At 41.1% G+C, this 11984-nt stretch overlaps 1 protein-coding gene across 1 annotated transcript; it reads left to right on the top strand.

Annotated features, from left to right (window-relative positions):
• Positions 1–14: 14 nt before the first annotated feature.
• Positions 15–2755, top strand: FBXO48 (F-box protein 48). Its single transcript, XM_075088433.1, has 2 exons — positions 15–287; positions 1635–2755. The coding sequence occupies exons 1-2, from the start codon at positions 15–17 to the stop codon at positions 1794–1796; spliced, it is 435 nt and encodes a 144-aa protein (XP_074944534.1). The 3' UTR covers positions 1797–2755.
• Positions 2756–11984: the final 9229 nt, after the last annotated feature.

The following is an 11984-nucleotide window of genomic DNA, read 5'->3' as shown; positions in this document are numbered from 1 at the left end:
CCGAGGCCGCGGGGATGGAGGGGGAGCGCCCTGCCGGCCGGGAGAGGGCGGGAGGAAGAGGAAGAAGAGACCCGGCCGACTTCGTGGCTCTCCTCCCTCCGGAAGTCAGCTCTCGGATTTTCAGCGACCTGGACGTTGAGAGCTTGTGTCACGCGGCCGTGACGTGCAAGGGCTGGCACCGCGTCATCGAGAGCAACGACCACTTATGGAGGCACCACTGCTTGAGCGTGAGGGCTGTCTGCCAGCGGGAGATCGACTGCGATCGAGGAAATGGATATTCCTGGAAGGTAAATTTAACTTCAGTGACGTCAGGCCAGCAGCGTTAAGACTTCTTGGACTGGTAATAGAAATATATAAAGAAATTACATCCACACATCTCATCTGTGCCAGGCTAAGGGAAAAACCACTGTACTCACAGTGTTGCTTGGTAGTGCACCCCAACAGCTGGACGTCTGGTTAAATACACAGAGAGGAAGGCAAGGCTGTCCTGTTTCCTACACAGGACCACGTCTGGCTGGTCTGGCACACCCCATTTAGTCCTCATGCTGCCCCACATGGCCTCAGCACAGATATTCATCATATCAAAGTCTGCACAGCTGTAACATGGAAGAAAGCCCACATCCCAGTAGACAGAGCCAGGGGGTAGAAGACGATGTACCACCACTAGGCAGCGTGTGCTTTCTGGTTATATTTTGTGGGAATAGTTTGGTTGGTGAGGAATGACTTCACGGAAATTCATCCTGGGTAGCTCTGCCTCAATACGCCTTGAGTGACATGCATCCAGGAGAAAAAAAAATTGGGGTAGAGAAGAGGAAACAAGGAGGAGCTCTGAGAAGCTGTTTTGAAACTCCACACACACTCCCAGTTACAGCTGCTGAGGAGTTAGGAGCTGAACATGCTGGAAGATCCATCACTGTCAAATCCAGCCTGCAAGCTGAGGTAGATCAGGAAAGGAGTGGTTTTCACAGTTACTGCTCTGGACCAGCTAGAGGGTGATCACCACCTCATTTTAGCTGGTGTTTGAGAGCAGGGGAGTGGTGGAGAGGTGAAAAGAGAAAAGCAGCAGCAAAAAAACCCAAACCCAGTTTCGGACACTCACATTTCAGTAGAGTTGTTTCAGTATGCCACAAAGTAGGTAGTGGTTGCCCTTTGAAAGTACAGGTCTTACTATTTTTGCACAGGAATTTCCAGAAATCCCTGCACTGGATCTCTATAATTTTATCTGGTGGGGATTTGAAGCAGAAGCAACAAACGCACCAAGTCAGCATTTTCTTCACTAAAGCCCAAACAAGAGTTAAAGGTCACAAATAACCTACATAGGAAGAGAAAGTGAAAGGCACTTCTTTTAAGGAGTAAGGAGGAAGAAAAATTCCTGGTTTAGGGTTTTTACCTTGACCCTCAAAGAATTGAGGCAAGCAGCAATTCTCCACCCAACTTAGAACAGAAAAGTTGGAAGTAGACCAAGGTCTACCTCTTGGCAGGACTGCACCTTGCTGGGCGTAGCATCTAGATATCCAAAGACACATTCCAAATCCTTTTTCTAGCATTACTCTTCCAATCCAAAACTTAACTTGCATTGAATGCAACTTAAATCAGTTCATTTCCAAGATTCAAGCTGTCTGTTTTTCCATCAGATCACATTACTGAGAAACTACTGGAAAAGCAAAGTGAAGCAAGAATGGCTGAGTGGGAAATACAGCAACATTCCTTCACAGAACAGCTTGCCAGAGAAAAGCATGTATCCGATGGATGTCGACACATGGGGAGAAATCCTGGAAGCAGAACTTGAGAGATGAGAAACCAGTGCTGGTTCTTACAACTCAAGAACCTTCTATCAACAACTCAGACTGCCAAACTGTAAATATTTTGCCATTCAAAATCAGTTGTGATTGCAAACATGATGAAACCTTCTCAAAAATATAATTTATGTCTTTGCACTTTATCTGATGAATTTTCTGTAAAATTCTAAATAAGACTATTCAGTTGTAATTTTATATTTGTAAATTTAATGTTCTGCTGTATTGTGAAAAAGACATTGATCGTACTTTCAATTTGCACTTTTTGTTTTGGAAGAGATGACTTTAAAAAAAAAAGTGTGCTTGACTTGCCATGTATCATATCAGCAGCACAACATGAGAGCCCACAAAGGAAGGCTGGGGGAGAGATAAATCCAGACATTGGAAAGAAAAGAGAAGGACAAGGCAGCCACCTCAGGATCAGCTGAACATACCCAGTGCCCATCTCAGAGCCCTCTCAATGATGTTACCTGAACTCATATCCACAGAGGTGTTAACGCTGAGCAGCACTGCATTTCCACTGCTGGGCTGTGGTATTTCTGGACTGGGACTCACAGATGAGCAGGACTGAAGCAGCCACAGAACTAACAGTCTCTCTGCCATTAGCTATGCATTTTAGTCATTTGCACGATGAGAAGTAGAGCAAAATTACTACTTTAAACAAAATAACTCGGATAACCATATGAGATAACACAACCTCATGTATTTTTGTAGTCAGGCTAAAACACATTCAGAAACGCCATTTTTTCCTATATGACAATCTTGTATCACACAGACCCTGCTTTACTAGCACTGGTTTTTGGCATTGACTTTAAAACCTGCTGCTAGTAAAAGAGGAGATGCCTGTCACCTTACTCAACATAAGAGTGACCACAAAATCAATTTATTATTATCCTAATTCCTTTCCCTACCTACTTTGCACTGAAGAATAAAGTGAGTGGGAAAACCCTGGGAAGGTCCCTATTGCATGAGGTATTCCTACAAAATTCAGTCACCAGTCTGGGATCAATCTTCTATAGAAAGACTTTTACCATGCTTATGAAACTTAGTTAATATGAAGTGATTTCAAATCAACTACTGCTGACTTTGGCAGAGGACCTTGTGGCAACGTAAGGATAGAAGTGACCTGTCATGAAGTTCAATAGCGCTAGATCAGGCTTCTGTTAGATACGAAGTTCAGTTCAATGAGGCCCAGCGCTTACCTTTAACGGGGGTCCCAATAACACTAGATGGAGCAGTAGAGCAGTTTTGCTCTAGAGGTACAGACCATGGTCCTCTGGGCTAAGATCCAGTAGCGTTTTCTGTTCGATAGTGCTGGTGGTTAAACAAGCCATTAGTTTATATTTGCTTCCAACTTATGCATTTTTATTTCTCACAATTATATAACCATTGCAGAATACCTGGTGAAAATATCTAGTATCTTTTACTCCCCTTTATTGCAAGTGTCTGGGCTCACAGGCTGTTTTGTTGTAGGTGCCCATATCTACAGACCAAGGAAGAAACAGAACAGCCAGGTGAAATTGGTAGTTCTAAAATGCTTCCAAGAACAGTATGTTACCAGATGCCTTTTCTAGTTTGGAGCATTCAATGGGTGTCAGCAAAACTGATCCACTTTCCTCAGCCTCCTACATTTTCCCCATTAGAACAGGTTTTCAGTTCATAAGCACCAGTACCTTTTCTGAATCATGCGTAGCATATCTCATTGAGACAGCTTTCTCATCAACAACATTGTGTGACACGATGCAATGATTGGATAATGTTTCTTATGCATCTTTTGTAATTTATTCCTTAGAGGTAAGTGTTAGTCCCAGGATCAGGACCCCATTGCACCAGGTTTTATAAAGATGCCAAAAGAGTTGACACTGTTCTTGTGGGACAACTACTACGTTAGCCAAAATAGATGCAGTACCCAAAATTTACTGAAGCTTCTGCTATCACCCTGCTGCCAAACATGGCTGAGGCATAACTCAGAGTAAAGAGCATTGCTAAGTATAGTAGGTGTAGCACAAAGCTCAATGAATTGTAAACACCGCTTCCTTTATTATTAGCTATTCTGCTCTAAGATGATATCTAGTTAGCTCAAATTAAAAAAAGAAAAACCAAGAAAACCCACCACACCCAAGTACAATTTTTCCACTGATGGTGCTGCCTCACTCCCTTCTCACAGTATCTTTTACCCTGACTTTAAGAGAGCTAGAAGTGAAAAAAAGTAAAAATTAATAAAGAAAATAATACTAGCAGTACATTCTTATCACCCCAGAAATACCCAATTTATTAATCATAAGACAGGAAAAGTGCACAATAATGGATCTAGTCCCCCACCTTTCACCTCACCCAGCCTCATCCTGTTACCTCCAGCCTCTGTAACTCCTAGACTTCTATCCTGTCTTTCTGATCCTTTCCTCCTGTCAGCTGTCAGTTCTCATATATTTGTCTCAGGATACAATTTTAAAACTGAATAATTACCCTGGTATAAATCCTGACAGAGTTGTTTCACTGTGCACTTAGCTGTAGCTTTTCTCCAGTCTTATATGAGCATAGACATCACCAGTATCTGTCATGCCTCTGCCTCTGTCCAGATCAGGTGGCTGTGCCTTTTCAAACACAGCAGGAGTTAAACACTCAGCTATACAATTAAAGAAGGCCTGGATCTTCAAATCTGGAGTAGCAGTGGTGTTTCTCATGAAAATCTATTACTGAAAGAAGAAAACCAACTTATATACTTTATTTAAGTACAAGTTCTCACAAAAACAAAGATTGCTTCCCCTTCCTACTCTAAGCCCCTCCTTTACAGGTTTTAATTCCCCCTGGAGATTTTATTACATCAGTTCTGGTCTTCTGTTCCGCCCCCCTCTGCCCCTGTACCACCTACTCAGTATCTCAGCTCCACTGCAGGCTGAATGTGCTCTCTCCCCTTTAAAGACACCCCAGCAGCGTCCATTGCTCCAAACAGTGGCACTTCCTACACCAGCTGGTTTGGGCTCATCTCTTCCCCTTCCTACCCGCAAGCAAAAACCACTGAAATGCCAGTAACAGGAAGATCACACTGTTGGCTAAATTAGCACTAATGCATAGGTATCCCTTCACAGAGAGCATCCTCGGTTCCTAAGGCCATGCATGTGAAATCCACCTACCACCACAGGACACACATGAGCTAGCCTCACACCTAAGTGGCTAGTGAAACCATGTTTCTGCTCCAGTGCCCAGTTCTCTTACCCATAAGTTTCTGAGGAACTGGGAAGTTCCACTTTACCAAACGCCATCGACCTTCCCACTACATTCACACACCACTTCTACTCAGAAGGTGTCAGCTGTAGAACTGTGCCTGCGGTACCCATCACCCAGTCATCCCATTAGCCACACGGCCTTCCCGCCTTTCACCTTCTTGCCGAGCCAGCTTTCCTAAGACAGACAGACCTTTTAAGAGAGCAGTCAAAGCTTGTGTGGTGCAGAGCAAATAGGATGTCCTCCACCCACACACCCCAAGTATGCAACACAGGCTTTCACCAGCAAGGCTTCTGGAATGAAAAACAGTTTTCCTGCTGCACAAGATGTCCTGAGCTGCTGCACACAGCTGGACATCAAAATGCCAGCACTGAAGCTCAACCTGAGGTCCCCTAAGGTCAGCATTTTATTTCTGCATTTCCAAAACTGCCTATGGTGTTAGAACCTTCCTTGCAACTACTCAGTATTGCAGTGCTCCGTTTTTGAAGGGAGGAGCTGACAGTGTGGCTTTATTTCATCATGGTGCCGGATGTGGCTTTGGGCCATTGCCATTAAAGAGTCAGACTAAATGAAAAAGAAAGCATAAGATGTTTAATCACCACAGGCTTTTCTTCATTAGGCCACTCAAATTTTAAAGCTAATTTTGTCAAAAGATGTGTTTCTTCTGATAGGCAGGCACTAACATTTCATGTCTCTATCCTGTTCATCTCTGAGAAGTCCCAACTGATGACAGAACAGTTGGGCTCAGGACTGGGATTAGCTGCTTCAGCCTATGAGAGCTGACAGGTAATAAATGCATATAGATGGGAGGATTTGGGGGGTGGTGGTGTTATTTTCTCTCCAAATGAACTTGAGTAGAAATATATCAGATTCCCAAGAGTATCCTGACACTTTGTGGTTGTTTTTCAGCATATTACTTGTTCAGAAAAGTCTGTCCTTAAAGCCATGGAAGAAATCAACTGCTGCATTTAACACTGTGAGTCAGCAGTGGCTTCTGATCAGCACAACAATGCCAAGAATTGGGGGCTGATCATGTGGGTTTGTCTTACTTTTTTCAGGCCCAAGTGCTAAGGGCTAGACCCACTTCTACTATTCTGGTAAACCAAAAAAACACAAGCTACAACTGTGGGTGGAAGAGGAAGACAATGGACAGCAAATTCAGACATCCTGGGGACCTACCAAGATGAAAACCAAGAAGACAATTCTATGTACCAGGGCAATTGTCTGCAGCTGACTAACTCCTCACAATCATCCTCTACAACACCACACCCCATGTCCAGCAACCATGGATTTACAAAGCAGGGAGGGGAATAAAAAGCAGCCTGCTAAAGCATGCCAATCAGGTACAACACTGGATTTTTTTGATTCACATTTAAAAATATTGTTAGAACGGTACATGCTGGTTTTAATACACAGTTCTTAAAATTCTTAACAGGCAAAGGAGCTGCTGCTGGCCAATACAGGGGTGTTGACTGAATAGGCTGTTCTGTTGCTGAGATGCCACACACGGCAAGCTCCTCACAAAGACTTCTCCAGATGCCACTGAACACCATTAGTCACTAAATGTTGCTTTTAGACATCTCGGAGCACCAAATCCAAAAGACCACAACATGCTAGCACCTATCTGTTGGAGGATTCAACTTGAAGGCTGAAGCGAGGGTATAGGTTCAGCAAGTTAGGAACAGAGGGAAAACTTCAAACAAACGAACCAGCCACCTTAAGGCTTTAATCCTAACAGAGGAAAAAAGTTGAAAGGCAAATATTCTTTGCAGCAGCAGCATCTTACAGTTAATAAATATGACTATACCCCATGAAAACTTTACTCATCTGTTCAACTGAGGAATATTTTCAATAGCTTCCACTATTTTTCTGTCACAATGCTAAAGAACAAAAGCACTGTACAAATTTTGCTAGAAGGTCCTAACACCTAGGTTTCGCAAGATAATAGAAACATGCCTCAAATTTCATTTAACGTGGCTTACCACTAAATTATGCTGCTCTTCAAAGCCATTCTAACATGCAACTCTTATCAACACATGTACTTGGAAATAATAACGCTAGGGGCTCCTCAAATGCTTCAACAGGGAGGCTACAATGGCACTCAATACCCATAAAGTAATCAAACATCTATACAGAGCATGTAGGTATGAGGAGATGCAAGTAAGGTTTTACTGTTTTAGAGGGGTGACTAAAGACCACGTGGTATGTTGTAGCACATCTAAAATGCCACTAGGCATTTATGTATCTGAGTTCCACTCTATGAGGCCTAAAAAGCAGAGCCACAAGTTCTCTTTTTCGATTAGGATGCTTAGGTCAAAATAGCTTTCAGAAGAAAGAGGTGGGGTGGAGGGAAGAGGAGAAAGGGGAAGTTGAAGACGCACTTTGGAAAAAAAGCCTTTAAGTAAAAATATTAAGTTAAAAAAACTCCAACCTTATTTTACCACTTATGTACCAGAATGATGAAATACTTCCTTTTATTAATCAGAAAACTGCATATAAAAACACCGATATAAACAACTCTTCCTGTTATACAAAAATATCTTATGCATACATGTTGATTTTGTTACCGTACTTTCACTATCACATACTAGGGAGATACAACAACTTAAGCCTTCAAAAGCAGGCCACCTATGTACACACATAGAAGCAATAAAGGACAAAAAAGATAGCTTATTGTTTTTCTTTTTATATAGTTGGGTGCTTAAGAAAGGATTTTCAGACTTGTCCTTATAATGTGGAAGCAGGTTCATAAAACGACTAATTGTACATTGATATACATAATTGATACTCTATCAGTCTGCAACAGGAAAGGGGCTAATGGCAATAAGCCAGGAAGAAAGTTCTCAATGTCTTTTTAATATCTGGGTTTGAAGATGGCGCACATTGGGCTATCTAGTTTTAGACTTTGTTGGCGGTTTGTTTTTTTTTTTTTAATTAAACTAGTCAATCCCAGTTCCTCCTCCTCTCCCTTGATCACTCTGGTTTATTGATACTCAAGATTTTGGTGACAGACATTCTGAAGGCAAACTTTAAAAAAATACTAACATAATTTCCCCCTTTTCAACTGTTGGAAGCAAAAAATTCATCAGTTTCATCAGCATTTGCCTTCAATTCCTTTCCTCTCTCATTCTCAGTCAGCTTTTAATGGGATGGAGAAAGAGAGGGAAATGTGTTGCCATCTTAAAAAAACGCAGTCTATGCAGGGCAGTGAAGAGGTTTACTATACTCTGTTACACTTAAAATGGAAGTCCAGTGAAGTGTGAAAAGCAGCATTTTCCTCAGCTTTCATAGGCAGTTTTACTCTCTCTGAAAGTAAAACGAAAGGCAAAAGAAATTAAGCAATCTAGAAGAACCAGAAACAAAGCATGGAAAGCCACAGTTTTGGTTCTAAATGCAAAGCAGGAAGTCCTATTTCTAATCCAGGAAAAAAAAATATTTATTTTGATGCCAAATGAGAAGCTCTATTTCAAGAAGTCTCATGAGTAACAACAAAAGAAGAAACTTGTTTTCAGTCAGAGATTCTTCAAGGGTATTTTTTGTTTGCTTGGCTTGCAGATCACCAAGCTGCCATTTTAAGAGGTAAAGCAGTTCCTAAAATACCTTCAAAAGGTGATGAAGTAACCACATTCAAATTATTCTTCATACATCACATTCAGACTTCAATTATATCATCATCCCACACAACAAAAACAACTCACAGATACAGATGGCAGCTCTCTGCCACCTTCATTTTGCAGATTGGCCAGGACTAAGCTTCATTCTCATACTGAAGCTACTTCCACTGAGCTGGCAAAAGGCGCTTTTTGCTTTCAGACACCAATCCAGCAACTGCTGAAGATAGGTGGGAGCATTGCAAAGGCTCCTCATTACAACAAGGCTGTCTTGAACAGCTGAGCTGCGTGTGGTGGGCTAGCAATGTCATCTTGAAAGGCACCAGTGCTTCACTGGTCAGAACACTGATCCTGCCTCAACCATTTGCTTTTTGAGTCAACTTTGTGTTCTTTAGTGTCACACAAGTAGCCAGAAAGATAGGAGGTAGACACTCAGGAACCCCACTCCTGGGTAGCAGAGAAAGGGTTAGAAAGTGAGAGAAAGACCCCCTTACTGTCAACATTGCTCACAAGAAGCAGGACTGAGATTTCCTTCCTGTGGCTTGATGTTCAAGGGCAAACATCTGACACTTTATACACCAAGAACAACTCATCTTACAGGCTAAATAATATAACTATGCAACTACTTAATTATATAATCCAGAAATAATCCTTCAAACCAGAGGCTGTGCAAACAGCCTTGCATTTTATTTTATCCTAGCTTTTGAAAAGAACCTCTTGCGTATTGTGGCATGTTACTAACACAAGCATACATATTGCATTTTTATTTATTTTAGGACAAACTCAGCATAATATATTTACTTAAAAATTATTCAAGTAGGCAGGCTAAAGAACTAGGCATTATTTATTGGCACAGGCTGTTTTCTCAGGCTGCCAAAGCTATCAAACCCAAAAACTCCTCCAAGGAAGGTGGCTGGCGAGAAGACTAAAGCCCACATCCCCGTTAGCCAGCAGGAAACCCAAATGGGAGACAGAAATTTGAAGCCCTTCAAGTCTTCTACCGCACACAGAAGTTCACACTGAACATGGCAAAATCTCTATACATTAGTGAGAAAACCACAGTTCACAAACAAAAATACATGCACTTCTCAAAACGCAAATGAAGGCACCCACAGAAATACCATCTATCAACAAAGAGCAGAGGACTGTTATCTACTAATTTTTGCTTTTTAAAGTTCCTCCTATAATCTCCTGCAGTTTCAAAAGGTAAAAACTGAAAAAAAAAAAAAAAGAAAAAACCCAACTCCAACACCCACCCCACCCCCCAAAAAAAAACCCCACCCTACTAAAACGTTTCTGGCCCTCACCAAAAAGGTTATTTAAGGTAAGTTTTCAGGAGTCTTAGTTTTGGTGCTACCCAACCCTGAACTCAGAACAAATAGAGGTACATTACAAACAATAAAAAGCACTTATCCAGAGCCCTATGAAGCAAATTGTTTAAACTTAAAATAACTTCTGACTTATTTGAGGACAAATTAGGGGAAAAAAAGGAAATAATTGGTGTTTAACATTTGTAATAAAGTGAGCTGTATGACAAAGACAGAAGCAGTATTACTGCAGTGAAGAATTAACTGTAATGTTGCAAGAACAAATGCAAATAAACACTTTGTCTAAAACAAGAGATTTGACAGCACACACTAGATTATACCTCAGAGACCTTAACTATTTTTTCCTCTTTATGAACAAACTTTGATTAAAGATTCCTCAATAAGCTGCTGTTCTACTAAAAACACATTTTCAGTAGACCTTTAACACTTTGTTAACTATTCTTTCAAGTAAAAAGCAAAGACAGCACACTGCAAAGAACAGCACAAAAATAACTACATTTAGCAACAAAATACTATTAGCCTTATCCTTCAGAACAAAGCCACAACACAAGGAAAGTAAACAGGTCTTAGAAACCACTGCTAGAGACACATTAAGACAGAACTACCTCCATATGTGGTGTTTATTAGATTATAAGAAGTAACACCTGTGGCTGAAAGCTTGTTGGGCAATTAGAGTCCCTGTGGCTGTTATTTTTTCAGCGTATGTGCATGCGGTTTGCTTTGTCCTGTGTTCTTTTAAACCATGGAAGAAGGAGCTCCATGTCTACATGGGTGTTTTTGTGGGTGCATGGTTAATAAACATTCCTGAAAACCTGACTCTAGTAAGCAAGCAATCAGCATTCCAGGGGAGGGAAAACTGCTCAGTATAAGACGTGGCAAGTCAAACACAAACCTAAGAGAATCTTTATAGTAGATTATATCATACAAGTCTTACAGTAATTGAAGATTATAAATATATTCCTTATCCACAATAGTTTAGTTTGCTGTCCTTTAGTCTACAAAAAAAGACTAATTCATGTTATAACCAAAAAAGGAACTGATGTTGATGTGGTAATTACCGAGTGCATGGAAGAAGTGTGATTTAAATAGTTAGAGGGTGAAAACAGATGGAGGAAGCATGGCACATGAAGGTCTGCTCTTCTATTTTATCTCTTCCAATTAGTAGTTCATTGTATTAGGCCTGTTCTCTCTTGAGCTAGTATTAAGTATACATGCCTGTTCTCTTCCATGCCTTCTGAGCAACTAGGCTGGCCTCGTCACCTACAATAGACTCATAGTTGCTTTTTAATACCAAATTCCCTTGACAAGATCTATTTTTTACCTCTAGAAATTGTAGTGATGTAAAACTAACCTTTTTATTTTCTCATATACGCACATCTATTACAATAGTCCTTGCCACCTTGTCTCCACTCCAGTAGCTCTTTCCTTAGCGACTTCCCTGACTCAGTTCAAGGGTTGTGACAATTGTTATCATCTCATGCACAGTTCCTAAGGTCAGACTGCTGGTAGCATTCAGGTACCTACTTTGATTTTTAAAAGCACTGCCATGAGTTTAAGAAACCATGTGTCTTTGAAAACTAGCCCCATAATAACCCTGGTCCCCAATTCATCGCTTGAGAAGAGCTTATCAGAGAGAAAGGTCTGTGACATGTATTGTTTTTCTTGTCAGACCTTGGTCTAAAAATGGACTAGAGCACATTCACCCTGGAACACAGAGCTAATTACTGATGTCAAGAAATGCGTGAGACCCTGACTAAAAGGAAGAATAGTTTGGAGTCACTCCCAGTACCAATCTTGGGCAAATGAAAGCATTTATAGCTGGAAACGTAGGTAGGGTGGCATCAGACATATAATACTTCCAGTCTTCCCATTTCCACCAAGAACCAGACACACCTACAGACCCTTGTGATCTATCTTCAAAAGAATTATCTATGAGGTTGGAGACCCTATTGATATAGTCTGGTACAAATGTAAGAGGTCTTCCACAAACACACTGACTAGCATCATCTACCAGAGAAAATACC

The sequence above is a fragment of the Phalacrocorax aristotelis genome, chromosome 3 (genome assembly GCF_949628215.1).
Source record: "Phalacrocorax aristotelis chromosome 3, bGulAri2.1, whole genome shotgun sequence".
NCBI classification, from domain to species: domain Eukaryota; kingdom Metazoa; phylum Chordata; class Aves; order Suliformes; family Phalacrocoracidae; genus Phalacrocorax; species Phalacrocorax aristotelis.
Note: the sequence above shows the minus strand (reverse complement) of the source record. Positions and strands in the feature narration are given on the sequence as shown.

What these genes read in the sequence shown, in the direction of transcription:
- FBXO48 (XM_075088433.1), top strand. Translation starts at nt 15, where the DNA reads ATGGAGGGGGAGCGCCCTGCCGGCCGGGAGAGGGCGGGAGGAAGAGGA. An exon ending in GAAATGGATATTCCTGGAAG is followed by an intron (nt 288 to 1,634) that starts GTAAATTTAACT and finishes TTTTTCCATCAG; the next exon opens with ATCACATTACTGAGAAACTA.